The sequence below is a fragment of the Sinocyclocheilus anshuiensis genome, unplaced genomic scaffold (genome assembly GCF_001515605.1).
Source record: "Sinocyclocheilus anshuiensis isolate Anshui unplaced genomic scaffold, SAMN03320099.WGS_v1.1 scaffold1932, whole genome shotgun sequence".
In the NCBI taxonomy this organism is placed as follows: Eukaryota; Metazoa; Chordata; class Actinopteri; order Cypriniformes; family Cyprinidae; genus Sinocyclocheilus; species Sinocyclocheilus anshuiensis.
In genome coordinates, this window is record NW_015555985.1 from 634,230 (window position 1) to 654,338 (window position 20,109).

General features: G+C 36.6%; 1 protein-coding gene across 1 annotated transcript in view; it reads left to right on the forward strand.

Annotated features, from left to right (window-relative positions):
* Positions 1-20,109, forward strand: part of LOC107676070 (nck-associated protein 1-like) — a 61,134-nt gene that overhangs the window by 16,958 nt on the left and 24,067 nt on the right. The window contains exons 3-17 of the mRNA XM_016470595.1: positions 3,088-3,198; positions 7,698-7,790; positions 8,433-8,489; positions 8,575-8,717; positions 8,847-8,937; positions 9,052-9,189; positions 9,724-9,772; positions 10,929-11,085; positions 11,267-11,323; positions 11,472-11,675; positions 13,117-13,249; positions 13,608-13,689; positions 14,078-14,136; positions 19,263-19,408; positions 20,044-20,109. Of these exons, the coding sequence (XP_016326081.1) occupies positions 3,088-3,198; positions 7,698-7,790; positions 8,433-8,489; positions 8,575-8,717; positions 8,847-8,937; positions 9,052-9,189; positions 9,724-9,772; positions 10,929-11,085; positions 11,267-11,323; positions 11,472-11,675; positions 13,117-13,249; positions 13,608-13,689; positions 14,078-14,136; positions 19,263-19,408; positions 20,044-20,109 (1,586 nt within the window). The remainder of the gene's footprint in view (positions 1-3,087; positions 3,199-7,697; positions 7,791-8,432; positions 8,490-8,574; positions 8,718-8,846; positions 8,938-9,051; positions 9,190-9,723; positions 9,773-10,928; positions 11,086-11,266; positions 11,324-11,471; positions 11,676-13,116; positions 13,250-13,607; positions 13,690-14,077; positions 14,137-19,262; positions 19,409-20,043) is intronic.

Genomic DNA, 20,109 nt, shown 5'->3' on the forward strand with positions numbered 1-20,109 from the left:
CTTTAAGCATAATAATGTACAATATGAAATATTAATAAATGTTCATTTTCTGGTGATTGCTCCTAAAATGTTTAATATTTGCTGTTATCAATGCTATATGATGACAAAAGTAAAACAAAAGTAAAAATGACTATCGCCCAGCCAAATATATGTAACTACAAACCTTTGCTACATTTGTTGGGATAATATTATTAATGCACGAGGCTTATTTTTATTTCCCCCCCCCCATTTTTTCCCTTATTTGTTTGTTTTGTTTTTACCATCCTCCTTATTTTCACAAAGTTTGCTTTTAACTTCAAAGCACCAGTTGGATGTCAACTATACGATAAAGAACAAGGAAGAACATAACCAGCCATTTTTTGAGGCATAGTGTGTAGATTCTCTTTCGGTTTATTTACTCACTCCACTGTGATTGGCTGTGTTAAATTATCAGTGGGCACAGGAGTAATTCAGTTAATGTAAATTTAATGTTAGTGGGTTTCGTTCTGTTACCCTGAGATGATTGCCGGTTTGCATTATTTCCAGGGCCTGAGTGTCAGTTTGCTAGCCATGCGGTGTCTTTTTTTTGGGAACGACCTAATGGGCTTTGTAAAAAACACGTTGTTTTACAGCACCTAGAGTCCTGTGTGTTGCCGTGCACACTGGAATGGTCTTGAGGTTCAATGCTGCGTTAGCCGTAGGTGCATGTAAAGCATCATGTAACGTGTCATGTGACCATACACACTGCCCTGCCTCAACTGCACGTCCACTGACGCGTTCCAGCTCCTTCACTCTGTAAGACACTCACCTCTTACAGAACAGCCAGCCAATAAGACGCACTATCCAGCAAACCCACCATCTCTCTGTTGCTCTCTCTCTCCAGGACTGTTTCTGATCATACACTGCTGTCCGTGTTCCACTAACTGCTCTCCAACTTCTCACGCAGCACTTTGTCCGTTTGAAGAACATTTTCAATCCTGTCCTCTCTCTTTTCCTCTTTTTCCCTTTTATCTGTCCTTCCATTAGGGTTGGGAATCCAGACCGTTAACATTTTTAAAACTAGGGCTGGGTATCGTTCAAAAAATGTTGATACCGATACCTTGACTTCAATACCGGTTCCTGAACGATATTTTTTTCGATACCAATTTTATGAAATCCATTTTAACAAGATTACATTACCTCAAAAAACTTACATTACCTCATAATTAAAACTATTTTTTTTTTCAGTTTGTTGAGTTTTTACAGACTCCGACTCGTCTCTTGAGCCACTGCACAAAGGAACAAAATGTAACCAACACAATAAATCAGTGCAAATAGTTTTAATAAAGTTCAAATAGTTTTCAGTGCAAAATGAACAGTTTTAAGTCAGTATGTGAGGCTCACTGCTGTATGCTTAAGATCTTTAAATCACTCAGCAGTTCTTCAAAAAAATGAGCATCTCCGCTTTTTCAGGAGACAGACAAGCCCTCTCTTCACTGATGATGTCCTCAGAACTAATGTCCCTAGGCTATGTTTACGCTAGTGCGTTTTCATTTTAAAACACATAGCTTAGACGGAATTATCATTTCTATTCACTTTCCGCTGATTTCCGCGATATCATTAGCTATTTCCAGTGCTGTCTGCCTGTGTTTTCTCTTCCGCGATCACTGTTCTGACTCAGAGGAAGCTCATTCGCTGCTCATATGTCAGTCATATTAGGTGTTCATAACCCTCCCTGTCTCCGACGACGAGCATGCATTACACTTCCAGGAAAACATTTACAGGGCTGAAACATGAAGCTAAGAAATGCGCGATTACGACAGCTAATGATGTGTATGAGATTTTCATGAGATTCTGCTTATTTTTATTACAATACAGTGTGTTTACATGAGAAATGCTAAGCAGGTGTAGCGATTAGCTTGAATACAAAAGGCTACAAATAACATATTTCTGCAACATTATATGACCAAAACCCTCATTAGATCGCAATCGGAGGTTATTACAAACACTCGATTGTGGTTTAAAGTGAGTTTTGATATAGTATACATTTTATAAATTGTCCTATGTAGCATGATGCTACAGTGTGAATGGTCACATAACGTGTTTTCCTTGATGCCTCACCAGAGCCAATAGGTGTGTTCGACTTGAAGCGGCGCTGCGCAGAACGATTAGACAGCACGCAGAACGATTAGACAGCACGCGATTCCTTATGCTTTCGAATCACTCTCGCGGTACTTTGATGTCAGACACCGATCGGTCTGCGCAGTGATGCTTTAAGTCGAACACACCTAATCACCAGCACATGATTTAGGCACATCAAGCATGCTGCACGCTTACTGGCTCACTGACGTTGACGAGATTAAAACCTTAGGTATTGAAATTTGGTACCGAACGACAAGACATTTCGATATATATTCGATATTTAATAGTATCGAGGCAATTCAGTCGGTGCCTAAAAATGATCGAACACGATACCAAGCCCTATTTAAAACAAAACCATGAACAATGTACTAAAATAACGTTTGCGTTCGTAATTGATTGTGAAGAGACACTGTGCCCAACAAAATAATATGCTAAAAAAAAAAAAATCAACAATGTGTTTTTTTTTCTTGCATCATAAATACTGGTTATAGTTTGATTCCCAAACGAATTACTCTTTTGAACTGATTGTTTTGGTCAAATGAGTCAAAAATGTCTATATCTTTATATAATAAAATGTATTTATTTTTACAAAATATATTCGTTATATAGTACAATATAGTTTGAATAAATTATTTTGTGCTTCCTAAAGGGTTCTAAAAACCGTGATGACCATTGAATCATTAAATTCCTTTTGATTCCCATTCCTGTTTTCCATTCTATCTGTCCTTCTTTCACTTTCAGTCTCTATTTTCAGTCTCAACATTCTGGCTCTTTCTTATTTATTTTTTTTATTTCTTCCACTGCATTTTCTAACTGTGATCAAATCCCTGCACTTTACCTCACTTTTCATCCTCTCTGATCTGTCTCAAACAGTTTGAATCTTTGTTTCATGATCAGTGGAATATCAGTCAGTTTTCTGCACGTTCACAGTGGTCCTGTTCGAGCGGTTGCACATTTAGCAGTGATGATTTTCCCTGTTTGTTGTAGGCCTGTGGAGATCCCAAGGCAAAGCCTTCTTACCTGATTGACAAAAACCTGGAGTCAGCCGTGAAATTCATCGTTAGAAAATTCCCGGCCATCGAGACACGCAACAACAACGTAAGTTTCTTTTATGAATCAAGTATGTTTAAGTGTTGTCAAGTCAAGATAAGTGTTGAAAGAAAGTATTGCATGTTTTCTACTGCTTTCAGTGGTGCATCAGTAAATGAGGTTTTGATCACCATGTTTACCAAGAATCATCCCAGTTTTTCATCAGTCAGTGGAAGGTGTTTTTCCTCTGTTTTCTGTTATTATATCAGATCAATCAAAATTCATAATGTTAAGAATGCTCATCAATGGACAAGATAATATACCCCTCTTCAAATATGGTGCCGTGACCCGGATCATATCAGATATTTTGCACTATTCTCAGTAGGGCTGTGCAAAAAATGGAATGAGCATGAAAATCGCATTCCATTTTTTGCACAGCCCTAATTCTCAGTGTTGCTGATGAAATAAAAAAGGCTGAAAGGGACTCCTTAATGACATTAACTCTTCAACAAATGTGACTTTAGATGATTTTGATCAATTTAAGATTATAAATACTTATAATATTAACTGTGTCCAATGTTGGTGGTTGTTTAACTGCAAACTTGGAGAATAGTTCCTGTCAGCGGTTGTCAACCCTTTTCTGCTATAAAAAGCTGCTTTTCTTCAAACTTTTTTATTGATACATTTAATTAATCATGGTTAATTAATTTAATATATTAGATAAATTTAAGATTCCAAAGGTTATGCTCTCTATTAAAAATCTGTATGTTCTTCAATAAAAACAATAATTAAGAGAAAATAAAACGAAATATGATTTGTTTATTTTAAGAATTCTATTTTAGATAAGAGCTATATTATTTGAATATGTAATATTAAGTTAGAGAACCACTGCTCTAAATGATGACTATAGATCTTTAGCAAATATACAGCTTTGTATACATCTCCTGTGCTGATATTAAGTGTATGTGGTGTTGGGTGACAATTGTTGTAGTAGTGAAACAAGTGCTCAATAATCTGTTTTCTGTGTTTCAGCAGTTTTAGTCTCCCATCTGATTAGCATCATACCCCCTCCAAAACCACAGTCACCAAGCCCAGTCCTTTCTGTAACACTTTATTGCCATTGCCACAACCCTGAACATCTCTGAAGCATGTTTAGCATGCTGTTCATGGGTTACCATGGTGCTCATTCCTCAACCATCAGAGAGTGATTCAAGCATCACTGCTTATGGTTGGAAAATATGGAAAATGGAGGTTTAGTTTGAGGTCATTGTAAAAACACAATGTTTTGTCATCCAGCCCAATTCTTTTTATATTTTTCAAATGTTTGATGTAGTGTCAGCTTTATTAGGTCAGAACATGATGTGATGTCCCCATGAGAGAGGCTTTCCCAGGTCTGTCTGTCTTTCCAGGAACCTTTGGCCACACTTAACTTGACCACATCATCACAAATAAGATTTATTCTTATGTGGAATAATTTTTGTGTGGATCAATCCATATTACCCAGAGAAAAGATGCAGTCACCTTTTCTCCACTGGTGTTTATCAGATTAAGAAACGTCATTAGGAACATCAATTCAGCCCATGTTGCTTTAGGAAGTCATGTCATAGATTCACACCTCTACTGGTTTTTCTCTGGCATTCCTGCTATTACAGTCTCTGGTCTCTGTGCACAAGTCAAATGACTTGTACTACTATGGGGAAAAGTACATTTTCCCCCTGGTTATTTGTCTCAGATAACCCTTTTCCACCGACAAGATCCTAGTGCCAGTGTCAGTACCTATTCTGACACAATTCTGCACATTTCCGGCAGGATTTTCTTCAAAACTAGACCACTCCCGTTATAATCAAAAAAGTTTCGGACATTGGAAGCACCCGATTGGTGTGTCTTGATGCACAGTCAGTTGACGGACACTACTTATTTTCCCCATTTGTTCATAAATAAAATTTCATTTACAAAAATCATATGTGTGAATTGAGTGACAATAAATTTGTTGTATGTTTACATAACCTTTGATGCTATATCAAAAGCAATGTGGTGGTATAAAAACAGATATAAATACATTATCGTTCGGCTGTCAAGTAAATGATATTCGTGCCGGTTCTAAATCCAAGAGCAAACTCTGGAATGTCAGTCAGCACCATTTTGGAGGAAAAGGTGTAAAGATGACATTTAGCCTGAGTTTTTGTTCATAAGCCACAAAGGTTTATTTTGGGAAAACAGGAAAATCATCAGCATCATGACATCTTGGATTTGCCTTAATTTATTTAATGGGATGGTCTCATAACAAATTAACCAAACATTTTTTTCATGCGTGCTATACAATATGATTTTTATATTCATTCCATGTCTCAAGTGTGTGTTTTGTTAATTTTTTTCATTTTGGTCTCTTTGTAATAACCAACCACCATGTCCGTTTGAAGTGTTGTATATTTCAGATGCCGCTTTGCCTCCTACTTTGTGTTAAAGATGTTTAACTGCTTCTCGCAATGATGTGGAGCTGTGTCATGTTTTAACTGTGTTTCAGTTGCCTTTTAGAGTTGTTTTATATTTCCTTTTTTTGTTTCTTGTTTTTTTGCATTTTTTGCATGCTTAACATGGCTATTTTCTGGATTATTCTTTTGGTAAGTTTGGACTCCATGTGAAGTCCCATTTGCTTTATTTAGTTCCTGCTCTTATGTATATGTAGTTTAACATTTCAGTTGTACTCACATATATATGTCGGTATTTCAGTAACCTACATTGACAAAAGGAATCTCAGATGGGCCCTTTAAATCACTCTTAAAATATAATGGCAGTCAATTGTATTTATTTGGAGTAGCTGTGATACTGTTTGGGATGTGTTCTGAGCTTCCTTTAAGTCTGTTACTGCATGGTTACATGCTTTCCTTAACATATTTATCCACTCTATTCAAAACAAGTTTGAAATGAGGTTTAGCCTGTTGTGCACAGCATCACATAGTTGTGCCCCAACACACTTTACTCTGAAAAGAGCGGAGATGGAGATAAGGAAACTTTTTGAACTTCAAACTATGCCAAGTGTAGCTTTGATTTACAGTTTGCTTGGTTTTGTGGTAGAATCTCATGAAACCTGCCAAGAATGTGTCCTGGTCATATTTTACCCCAGAATTCAGTGAGAGGGGATATTTTGTGATATTTGTGGTTTTAAATTTTTTTTTAATTTAATGACAATTACGGACATTTTCTCCCAATCCTCATGACTAGTTCAGTAATATTGTGTGGAAAAAAACTATGCTAAATTGTTTAAATTATATTATTTGTGTTACTGGCTTTAATTGATGCAGATTTATAAAAAGAAAATGTGACCAATTGTATTGAAAATATCATCTTTATTGTCCTAAAAGTATTTTATATATTTTAAAATGTTTTGATTTAGGAGTGAAATGTGACCTGAACATGTTTGTTTGTTTTAAGATTAACTCTTGCAGTACCAGGTCTTTGCGCTTATTACAGTTTCATCTCCCTCTCTGCTGTTTTTTTAATCATCTCTACCTCATATAGGATTACAGTATTTAAATACCGGACTCAATTTACATGTAACCTCATTATCTAGTGGAATTATATCCTTTATTTGGATAGGATGTGAATATATTTCCAATAAAAGTTTGCAGGGTGGGGATGGTGTGGTTTGATGGAATTTGTGTCTTCTGTCTTTAACGTAGTTTCTCTGATATTGGGCTTTATGGGTATCTGAAGTGCATCATTAACTCTTTTAGCTCTAACCTGGTTTTCTGGAAATCCTGATAGATACTAAGAATTCTGTCACTAACTTGATTCTAGAGCGCATTTGCACTACCCTTCACTCTGGCAAAAACTGCTGAAATGACAAAAGTCTTCACAAATCATGTAGTTTTTACTACATTTTTAAGACTTATTTGAATTGAGTTGTAACTCTTTTTGAACTAATATATAATATTATCCAAACGTCACTAAAATATAATGGTATTAGCAGGACATCATATAATAAAGATGTGCATGTCTGAAATGAGGTCAGAATACTCGTGTTATTTTGAGTATCTTCCCAGGTGCAGCGGTAATGCATTTTTGCTCTAGAGTTGCATATACAATAAAGACAAACAAAGGGTAAAGGCCTGTGCGTGTCAGGACTTGATGCAGGGTTCATTCACTAGTTTGACTGTCAAAAATCAAATCTGAGAAACGCTGTCTTTGAGTTTCGACAAATTCTCATCACAGTAGAATCACCTGAATTGACACAATTCACAGCAGCAGTGTATAATGCATCACAAAAATCCAAATGTTGAAGTTTGCAAGGCTTAAAATAGATACATACCAGTGAACATAAGTTACAATGCAGAACTGTCCTAAAAGGGCAAGTAACCGTTCCCGTCAAATGTCTTGAAACTCTCTCACATCATTATTATTACTGAACCCTGCTCTGAGACTAAATCCAGCAGGCTGAGATTTGTGTGGATTTTTCAGTTCAGATGATCTAATGTGAACCCTGCTGATAAGTTTCCTAGTCAGATATCACAATTAAGACTTTGTTTTATGTGACCGTGTTTAATTTGCACTTGTTTTTTATGTTACAGCAACAGCTTGCACAACTACAAAAAGAAAAGTCAGAAATACTGAAGAATTTAGCTCTATATTACTTCACCTTTGTGGATGTTATGGAATTTAAGGTATGTGTGCAGTTCTGCTCTATTGACCTCATTCAAAAAACTCCAACAGAATGAATCTCTGTGTAAAATGTTCATAAAATCATTCTCATGTAAATTGTTGCAGTGAATTGAATGCAGTTTAAGTTAGAGGGTTTACAAACTACTTATGCAAATTAATTCTGCTGTTTTTTCATGAATAAGACCCCATGGATGTAGTTTTTATTTTTATACTTACATGATTTGTATTTTTATATGTGACAATGATATTTTAGTATTGTTTATATATGATTCGTATTCATATTTTGAATTTGCTTTTATTTTTTATATATAAAATGTAATATTTATATTCATTATATATATTTAGATTTAGTTTTTGTTTAGTAATTTATTTTTATTTTTGGTCATTTTAGTCATTAAAGGTAAACTGAACTAACATTTCAGCTAGTTTCCAATTTGTTTACATTTCTCATTTTTGTTTACATTTATTTCAGCTTGTAATTTAATGTAATTATATATACTATTTAATATTGAATATACTGTTTATTAAGTAAAACAGTGCAAAATTATATATTTGTGTATGTTTTTTTTATATTTTTATTTTTGATAAAAGACACAATGAGGGTCTTTTAAAACTTAAATATTTGTGCTCTTCTGTTCCTCCAGGACCACGTTTGTGAACTTCTGAACACTATTGACGCTTGTCAAGTTTTCTTTGACATTGTGAGTTGAATTAATGGCAATCAATGATGTCTTTGAATTTTCTGACATGTCAGATATAACAAAGTGTATTTTTTCCACAATGCAGACTGTAAATTTTGACCTCACAAAGAACTACCTGGATTTAGTGGTGACATACATTACCCTGATGATGCTGCTTTCTCGAATTGAGGAGCGCAAAGCGATAATCGGCCTCTACAACTATGCCCACGAAATGACACACGGTTCCAGGTAATACATATATAAGTAGCATCTTATGTAGAGCCACACACTAAGATTTTATTGTGCTGTCATTTGGATGTGACCAATGACAGAACTGTGCTGAGGTCACGTATTGTGTGATGTTTTTTTTTTGTTCAGTGATCGAGAATATCCCAGGCTTGGACAGATGATTGTGGATTATGAGAACCCACTGAAAAAGATGATGGAGGAGTTTGTCCCTCACGGAAAAGTAAAATCTGCTACAATGAGATAAAAGTCCTATTACTCTGTTTCCCATCTCATATGGAGGACATGGTTTAATCCGAGCTCACTGCCATTTTCTGCCTCTTTCTGTTTTTGACAGTCGCTGCAAGATGCACTGGTCTCCCTGCAGATGGTGTACCCACGCCGAAATCTGTCTGCAGATCAGTGGAGGAACGCTCAGCTGCTCAGTTTGATTAGTGCTCCCAGCACCATGCTCAACCCAGCTCAGTCTGACACGGTCAGGATGCGCTATAGTCTTTAATTCTTTTCGTAATCAGTCCCAAAACGTTCAGTTGTCATACACGGCTGTCTTGTCAGGTCTGGTGATTTATTTGAAACTCTCTTCATAGCAACTCCGCTAACCAACTCTCATGCACACCATATAAATTAGTTCCTCACATGAAGCACACAAGCCTAAATGAATGCTCTCTGTTGATCCCAGTAGTCTGATGTAAGCATGTTGCTAAGCTCACTAACCAGTTAGCAAACAAGCACATAGTGTATACTAATGTCAGTGGTTTTGCCTTTGGTTCTGGCCAAAACTAAGTATCATTAAGCTGTTTAAAAGAGCCATAACCAGCATCTTACAGTGCTTAAAAATGAGGGGCACTGTAATTGTTAATTAAAACTATTAAAAAGAATTTTCAGTAATTGAAATAAAGCTTATTGGATGGAAAAACTTAAATTTAAATTGTGTCTTGGCATATAACAGAAATCAGTTTAAGTTGAAGTTTATTTGATCATATGTATTCTGCTGGTCACTGTGTTTCAGATGCCCTGTGAATACTTATCCTTGGACACCATGGAGAAATGGATCGTCTGTAAGTGTGTTATTAAAGACAGCATGAAATTTAAAACTGACTCTTTTTACTTTCTTAATAAGTGTCCCTATTATTAATTTAAACATTTTTTCTTAATTTTTCATCAAAATGTAATGACACTCTGCCTCTGAAATTATTTTTTTCTGGACATACATGGATGTTACCGAAGTTAGATTTCTTGTGAGTGCTGTTATATAGTTGTTATACCTCAGATTGAAGGAAAATCGCCACAGTCATATCACCCTGCAGCCCAAGACTGGTTGCCCACTGAAGCTAAGCAGGGTTGAGCCTGGTCAGTACCTGGATGGGAGACTTCTTGGGAAAACTAGGTTGCTGTTGGAAGAGGTGTTAGTGAGACCAGCAGGGGGTGCTTACCCTGTGGTCTGTGTGGGTCCTAATGCCCCAGTATAGTGACGGGGACACTATACTGTCAAAAAGCACCGTCCTTCGGATGAGACGTTAAACCGAGGTCCTGACTCTGTGGTCATTAAAAATCCCATGGCACTTCTCGTAAAGAGAGGGGGTGTAACCCTGCAAAATTCCTGGCCAAATTGCCGCCACTGGCCCTTGTCATTCATGGCCTCCTAATAATCCCCATTCACTTGATTGGCTCTGTGACTCTCTCTCCTCTCCACCTGTAGCTGGTGTGTGGTGAGCGCACTGGCGCCGTTGTCCTGTGGCTGCCATCGCATCATCCAAGTGGATGCTGCACACTGGTGGTGGTTGAGGAGAGACCCCCCACATGATTGTAAAGCGCTTTGGGTCTACAGCAATACACAATAAAGCGCTATATAAATGCATAATTCATTCAAAGCTACAATTGTTTAAATTTTGATTTTAAGAAATTCACTAGTCATTTTTAGTAGTATTGCATTTACATGATGTGGTTCAATTTTTAACTGGCCCAGATGGAATCTGTTTTTTCCCCTCACATTTTTATTTTAAGGAAATTGGAGAGTGTATTAAATATATTAAAGCATCGTCAAATTAAACAAAATATTTAACAATATTTGTGAACGACTTCCAATTCTGTGGACACAGATTCTGTGTGGGGCTGGTTTTTACACACATCACTGATTGACAGGAAATGTCTTTGTATGTAACAGTAGTGTATGTGGTGGTATATAAGAGTCTCTTTCTCTGTTCTGTGTCCTAGTCGGGTTCATCTTGTGTCATGCGGCTCTGAACACTGACCCCGCAGCTCTCAGTCTGTGGAAGTTGGCCCTTCAGAGCAGTTCCTGTCTCTGTCTGTTCAGGGACGAGGTCTTCCACATTCACAAAGCTGCAGAGGATCTCTTTGTAAACATTCGCGGGTCAGCGATTTCTACTGGCACACAAATTCTCACATTTTCTAGAATTAATTTACATATTGTGTGCATCATAAATGTAATGTTTTAATTATCAAAATGTGGTTCATGCATTTCATATAAAGCATGTCAATGTGTTGTGTATATATAATGATGTTGATGTGTTTGTTTTCTTTATCTTCTACAGTTACAACAAACGTGTCAATGACATCCGTGAATGCAAAGAATCTGCTCTGTCACATGCGTAAGTGGTACTTCTGATAAAGAAATTTTAATAAAGTAATTTCTAATCAAGGTGTAAGTGGTAACTTTGTATTTCTGAAGATACCAAACCAAAACAGTCGTCACTCCTCTATATTTACAGTATCTATATTTTTTATAATTTCATCCAGGGGCTCCATGCACAGAGAACGCCGCAAGTTCTTGAGATCTGCCCTGAAAGAGCTTGCTACAGTACTAGCAGACCAACCAGGCTTACTGGGTCCCAAGGCTCTGTTTGTGTTCATGGCTCTCTCCTTCGCTCGTGATGAGATCATTTGGCTGCTCAGACACGCCGACAACATCCAAAAGAAAAGCACAGATGACTTCATTGACAAGTAAATCCAGTTTTTACACCTCAATCTTGAATTCTTTAATGATACTTTATGCTACACTTTTATATTTTTTAAAAACTGAAAACTTCAATTTTTTTTTTGTTTTGTTTTTTGGGTGAGTCACTGCAATTTATTCCCACAGTGCATTACAAATGTTATTTTAGTATTATTTATATACTGTTAATATATTTATTAAAATTTTGACTTGGTTTTTATCTTTTTTTATTTTATTTTCACATTTTCTAAACCAAACTAACATTTGGTTGCCAAGTTTTTAATCTAATATTTCTCGTTTATTTTATTTCAGGTTTATTTCAATTAACAAAAACTATTTTTAATAAAGGTGCTGTATGTCATTTTTTGACTGTACCAAAGCACAAAAAGAACCATAATACATTCGCAGATATTTAGGAAACATGCTAAGTTCACATACTTGTTTCTCCAAAAAACAACGCTAAAGCCAGTTATTCTACTTTGAAAATGTGCGTTCCATTTTGGAATGCCTGTTTTTGTTTTGGTCTGTGTGATTCTGTCCACTGCCAATTTACCCAATAATATTTTGTCACCCCGGGTTGCCAGAGAGCGGAAAACAGTGTATCGCAGCCATGGAAGCCAGCAAACGAACTGAGTCAGAGATCACAGATTCTACCCAACCTAAAAAGCCTCGGCATCAATCTAAAAAGCTCTAAGACCAGAGGCATATTAAAACGAGGATAAATCAGCTCATCAACTTATAGTGTAAGGCTCGTCACCTTCCATTGTCAGTTGCGCTCATTCCTGTTGTGTGTCTTCAAACTGACAACTCACTGGAGCGTCGCATCTGAGGAGGAGGGGGCGGGAGAAACAATATTTTGAATTTGGACTGCTGTACCCATTTCAACCGCTAGCTGTCAATATTACATACTGCACCTTTAATCATTTTTAATAGTTTAATTAATAGTATATATTCATAATTTGAATGCGCTTTTATTTTTATATTTTCAGTTTTCATGTTAAAGTAAGGTTTTTATGTTCTTTTGTCATTTTTATTACTATTTTTTTCTATTTCTATTTTTATTTCAGTTTTAGTACTTCAGTTTAAACTTATTTCAGTTAGTTGCCAAGGCAACATTTTTGTTTTCATTTAAGTTTTTTAAATAACATTTTTTCATAATTATATTTTGTTTTATTTCAGCATTATTGCAATTATCAAGAACGATTTTTAATTGTTTTAGTTTTAACAATAACAATACTTCTCATTTGATTAAATATATATATATATATATATATATTTCATGTGATTCATCTTGGAGTAGATTGTTTTGGTTTACGGCTTAGAACCAATCGTAGTTGTTTTGGTTTTTTGCATGTTTTTTTTTTTAAGTCTTTATGGAGAAAATTAATGGGAAAAATGCATGTGACACCAAAGCTGTTTTTATACCTTCATTCTTGCTTGTTTTCTTAGGCACATCGCAGAGCTGATCTTTTACATGGAGGAGTTGAGGGCACATGTGCGGAAGTACGGCCCGGTGATGCAGAGGTACTATGTGCAGTACCTGTCCGGCTTTGATGCTGTGGTGCTCAATGAGCTAGTGCAGGTGAGACTGTCCGCACTATGGATCCATTTCCTTCCTACTGCACTAAAAGAAAGGACACAGATCAGTTACACTTCCTTATGAGAGCAGTTGTTATTTGTAGTGCTTTCATGAGATTAGGATCAGTCATGTGCAGTTGGGTGGTTCAGACATGAACATTAGTCACATTATGAATCATTCACTCACAAAGGGTGTCTGGAAGAACGTGAGGCGAAATACATGAACTTCACCACTAGATGGAGAACTAGTATTGTCATTCAGCTTTGAGACTCCAATTAGGAGCAAGACTTGCTCGTCATGCTGTTTTACTTTTAAAATACACACGCAAATGGTAAAATAATCGTGTCTTCCTCCCTTGTAGAACCTGTCTGTCTGCCCAGAGGATGAGTCCATTATTATGTCATCCTTCGTGAACACTATGACCTCTCTCAGTGTTAAACAAGGTAGTGAACCTCTCTTATTTAAACATTCATAATGTGCTTAAAAACATTGAAGTAATTCAGAATTGAAGTCCCTGGTCTTATTTTCTAAGATTTATTGGTTTGTTTTATAATCTGTAAAATCTGTGCATCATATTATTTCATGGTAACAGCCTGGATTACAATGTCGATATTTTTGCATAAATTAAAAAAGGGGGTTATGTATTAAATAATCAAGGTCAGTGGCCAAATTTTGCATTTAGCAAAAAAATAAAATAAATCAGTACTTTACAATGAAATGTACTTCAGAACTTTATGGATGCAAATTGAATAAATAATAAAGGCTGGTGTACTTAATATATATATATTTTTTATTTTGTGATATAACAAATTGTTTGGATGTCTGTTGCAGTTGAAGATGGTGAAGTGTTCGATTTCAGAGGGATGAGGCTGGACTGGTTTAGACTGCAGGTAAAATTATATCAGTCATCTGAGCTGGGTCAATACATGGTGTTTGCTTCCTCTGATCCTAATCAGACATAATTAACAGCTCTTATCTCTGCTTCCCTCTTACTAATTAGCAGATGCCGGTTAACATAAAGCAACTAATGCTCTCACAGTTTGAGATGCAACACAACAAAAAGTTTCATGCTGGCAAATGTTTGTTGCAAAAGTTTGCTTATCCTTTGTTTTCCGAATAAAAGCAACATTTTTACATGCTGTATGAAAAATGGCTTGATTTGGAATTACTTAGAAATGAACCACAATGCATGCTGTTCTTTTGAAGCTCTGATTATTCAAGAAGAGCCTGCGCCTTTCATCCAGGCTCAAATAAATCAGACTTCGTCCCTGTGGAATACGCATGTGGGTGGGTGGGAATGGAAGCGGAGATGGAGAGACAAGCTTGTTCATGTGATTTTGAGGATCTGTGAGCGTGTGTGGACCTCAAATGGATCTGGACTGCAGGCTTTGGGATGGTCCAGCTAGCGCTCAAATGTGTTTCCTGTGTGTTGGTCTGCCCAGTCCCACAGCAGAGAAGCCATTTGACCTCTTCCTTAAAAGAATGTTCTCAGTTCAAAAGTGAATCTTTATCAAAATAATTTAAGGCAAGATCTCATTCTCTCACAGATACCGTAACATACTTGCAATGGAGTTTTTTTTTTAAAGCCCTTACATGATCATGGAAAACCGGGAAATATGAGGGAATTTCAAAATGATGCTTTGCAGGTCTAAAAAAAAAAAGGAAATTAATAATATCTTGGCATTTTTATATGTATGTATTTATATTTATATAAAGAATTATTAAAGTATTGGAAATTAATTTGTGGGAACCTTTTACGTTTAAATAGTCAGTATTTATTTATGGTTCTCTTTAGATTCATATTGCTGCAGTTTAGTATTTTTTAACTGTATTACTTTAATATGTAATAATAAATAATAATAATACTACTTTAATAGAATGAGATCTTTCATTGTTCAGCGAAACAGATGGTTCCATATTTTAAAGAAATTAAGACTTTTATTTGGCACCGATGCCTAAAATTGATCCGTAGTGTTAGTAAAAACATTTATAATGTTAAACCTATTTATTTATTTGAGCTCTTATATTGTCTATGCATTTCCTGTTTGGATGAATTTTTAGTGCATTACTGATGCAATTCCTGTTGGTGGAAGTTGCTTTATTTAATCAGTTCCTCTTTGGTAACCTTGCCAGTGTCAAGTTAAAGTTACCTGGTTTACCCGACATTATGTGGTCATGATGTTTAACAATTCCATGTAACTTTACACTGGCATGTTTAGTAAATGATTCTGTCACACTTGCCTTATGCCATCTTATATGACTGAATCAGTGTTTATTGCACTTCCATTAGAGTTACCACAATTTTTGCTTTTTTGGACAGATGATTTCCTTGTGGTAATGCCACAAATTCCACAAAAATAACTTAATTTGCGTTGAACCTAGAAGATTGCTTCAAAAACAGGCCCGAACCTCCTCACACAGGAGGGTTTCAGTTCGCCTCTTCAGCAGGAGAAGCTGCTATCAGCAGAATGTGAACATTTCTCACAGCTGAACAACTGTTTTCTGTGTTTGAGCCTTTTCCCACTCTCCTTTGCTCTTTTCGCAGCCAGAGTCCTCTCTTTCACATGGCCACAAAAACAAATCGGCCCTAATAACAGCAGAGTTTATTCACTGCAAGGTCTTGAGCTCAGACTGCTCTCAGTTTGCCAGAACAAAGCAAATTCAAGGATTTAAACAGTCAGCTATAGAGCAACTGAGTGTGTGTGAGGCTGATGACAGATGTGGGTGGGTGGATGTATATGTTCAGCTATGTAGGTGAATCGCACTAAAACATGTCCAGGTCGAAATTTTACATTTATATATTCATATATATATTACGATGGCGTTTTAGTGCCACGTTAAAAAAAATTAAAAAATCTAAGATTACTAGATTAAAGTCGTAATATTTCGAGAATAAAGTCGAAATACTACGAGAATGAAGTCGAAATATTACGAGAATATAGTTGAAATGTTTCTACTATAAAGTCGAAATATGCTGGCTGGTCGCTCCCGCTTCACAATTAAGCAGCGCTCGCGCTAAAGCCAATTTCTGTCCATGTTTTGACTTCAGTAAATCAGTTTTGGCAAATACAAACTACGTGATTATTTTTCATGAGTCCAACATCCCGCCGTGCAAGAAAACATGCAATCTACCCGAGACGTGATCAACCAGGCTTTTGTAGGCTTTTAAAGGAGTCTCCGGAGTCACGTTAGGAGGGAAAGTTGATTAGGTAGCTGTAGATATCAGGATACTGCAGGTCAGGAAATCTATCAGTTCCTTTATTGATAGGCTACACGTTAAAAGCACCGCAGGGGCATTATAGGCATCTGTTATGCTTAATCTATTAAGTTTTGCTATGTACAGGTCTATGTCTTTTGAATTAAAGTACGCAGTGAACTCTGTTGCCTTGAAACTCATGCTGGCGCCATTCATTTCATATTCGCTCCCGGTGTTCTGGCGAATAATGCTACCTATCAGATTATGCTGCCAACACGTAATATTTCGAGAATAAAGTCGAAATACTACGAGAATGAAGTCGAAATATTACGAGAATATAGTTGAAATGTTTCTACTATAAAGTCGAAATATGCTGGCTGGTCGCTCCCGCTTCACAATTAAGCAGCGCTCGCGCTAAAGCCAATTTCTGTCCATGTTTTGACTTCAGTAAATCAGTTTTGGCAAATACAAACTACGTGATTATTTTTCATGAGTCCAACATCCCGCCGTGCAAGAAAACATGCAATCTACCCGAGACGTGATCAATAAGGGAAGCCGTTTAGAAAGCTGAGCTGTGTTATATTAAAAGAAACAAAAGCACAAATTATTGCGATTACTGGGTGGCTGGCGTGCTACAAATGATGAATGGAAGACGTTAAATATTATGTTCAATCATTTACTGTATTATACCATGAATAAAACAGCTTGTGAATAGTCACTTACATGTGCTATGCTGGCTACCTACAAGGACAGCTAGGGTCAATTACATTAGCTAACAACACATTTGACTTACCCTTCCAGTGACGGCATAGCAGGTTGAATATTCATTCAAAAAAATAGATTGCGTCCATTTGTACCCCTCCAGGCTTTTGTAGGCTTTTAAAGAGTCTCCGGAGTAACGTTAGGAGGGAAAGTTGATTGAAAAGAAAACAATATAACTTATGTTAACGAGTTGGAGCCCACTTAAACTTTTAGAACGTTTTATTAATTAAATAGGCTACATGTGCGGAATAAAAGTTTATACACCACAGACGTTTTTGCGGAGTAGGTGGTGGAATTTTCACAAATTTGAAATTTTGGAATTTTCACAAAGAAAACAGTATAATTTAATGAATTGGTTCACATAAATACAGCGATCTGATCATTAAAGAGCTTGAAAAACACATTATTGTAAGACACATAATTTGTGTTTCGCTATAAAACTGATTTTGAAAGCTGAGACTTATATTAAAAGTAGGCCTACCAAAAGCACAAAGCTTATTGCTATTGGGTGGCTGGCGCACTACAAATAACGAATGCAATGGAAGACATGAAATATTATTTCCAAGCATACTGTCCCCGCGAGTATGACACATGGTATGATTTCTGCTAATAATCCCACATACAGTATATTTGTAGTGTATTAAAAATGGGTTAAATAAGAGCGCTACAGTGCCCCCCAAAGGAATGTTGATTGGGTGTGTGAGCTGATGTTAAAGGGGTCATATGATGCGATTTAAACTTTTCCTTTCTCTTTGGAGTGTTACAAGCTCTTGGTGCATAAAGAAGGAAGGCTTAACTTTTATTCTCGCTGTAGTATTGTTGTTGCCGCCGCCGCCATGTCGTGAAGGCGCTGTGTGTTTTGTTGTGAAAGCGAAACTACTTTGCAGTAACTTTAACGGCAGCCTTGGTGAGCATAAGAGACTTAAGAAACATTTAAAAATCGTACCGACCCCAAACATTTGAATAATAGTGTAAGTATAGAAGTCTTAAATGTATAGTAGCAAGAAAAAGTGTCAGATAGAGGAAAACTGATCATTAAAACTTATGACTGTTTTGGTCAAAGAAACCAATTAGACTTTAAATAAAATGGCATTAATGTGTATAAAATGTCTAGAATCATTCAGTACTCCTCCAGGTTTGATAGCAGCAAGTTAGTTTGAAGAGCAGCATTGACTTTGCGGTCGAAGCAGGGATGCCCTTTTCTCTCCTTTAATTTAGCATACTTTCTTCTTGTTTAATGGACCGGTTGTTGAGATAGCACTTGCCAGTATATAACAACTAACGGTTCACTCAGTTCATGTCTGCTCGTCTGCATTTGGCCTCTTGTGTTTCCAAAGGTGCGGTCCTATTTATCTCTATGGCCGATTAAACTAGCAGCAGCAGTCTGCAAATGTACATCTAAAAATAAGCCCTGTTTTTCAATACTTTTTCTACTCTGCAGTGGACTTCAGTTCTGTACGATATGTTTATTGTCGTTCCCCAGACTCCATAACCACAAGCGTTGTGAGTTTAGCACCTGCTGAATGTCATGTGGCATCATCCTTGAATTGGCCGATCTTTAGATGATGAAAGCCATCGCAGGGCGTGTGCAATCCTTGTGTTGTTTGAGTTTTCTCACACTTATGTTCAGGTTGTCCAAAAGCTGAACGCACTGGATAGCACAGCTGTTTCGCTGCAAAAAAAATAGTTTTTTTTTTTTTACTTAAACACCAAAGAGAATCTGTTTTGCACACGTCTTCATTTGATGTTGTATGCTAGAGAGGAAATTGTGTTGGTTGGACATTGTCTGGTTTAACAGTATCAAGTTTACAAAAATATTTCCCAGAAAGCCTTCTCAGAAGTTAATGATATGGTAAAACATCAAGCCGCACTTTTCTTCAGACTCTGCCCTGGTCCAGTTTCCAATCTGATTCGATGCTCTTCATTTGCTTGAGGATTTGCTCATGGAAATCAAGCCCACCAAGCACAGCCTTTGAGAAAAGATTGCGAAAATGTTGTCAGAATAATTAATGAACTTTGAAGATTAATGCTAACGATGATGTCTTTCTTTGTGTTTAGGCTTACACCAGCGTGTCCAAGGCCTCGCTAGGACTGGCAGATCACAGGGAGCTGGGAAAGATGATGAACACCATCATCTTTCACACCAAGATGGCGGACTCTCTGGTGGAGATGCTTGTGGAGACTTCTGACGTTTCCATTTTCTGGTATGACCCCACATGAGAGAAAAGATAATTCAAAGAGAATAATGTGGTAGAGTTAAACACTGAATAGGCAAAAAGTGGCTTTAGATGTCAGTATAAAATTAGGAAAAATTAAATCAGAAAATGTATAAAAAATTATGTTGACTTGCAGTTCATTATGTTAATTCTGCAGATGCTCTGACATGTTCATTGATTGATGTTATTTCAATTCAAACTTGAAAATTAGAATTTTTGGCCAATTTATAATAATTGAGTTATTTTTATTCCTTTAATTGTCTTTTTTTTGCATGCAGCCTACAAAGACGATGTAAAATTGTTTCTTTTTACCTAACTACAATTTAATTCAGACTGCAGGCTCATAACTTAAGCAAAATATGATTAATTTTTGCCGTGATGCTGTCAATTCAGCAGTGGCGCAGGAAACACCGTCTAATGCCAGCTCCACAATTGGCAGAAGGCATATCTGTTCTCAGAAGGCCATAGCAACTGTCTGTTGTGCCTCTTGTTTTTTAGATATTTCTCTTTCATGCTGGGTGGAAAGCGGACAGGGGCGTCCGTTCAGCTGATTAGATATGACTGTACCAGACGGTGAAGTGAACTGGCAGCCCATTTTCTCTCTCTTTCTGTGTCTCTGATAGCTTTTACAGCCGCGCCTTTGAAAAGATGTTCCAGCAGTGTCTCGAACTGCCGTCCCAGTCTCGATA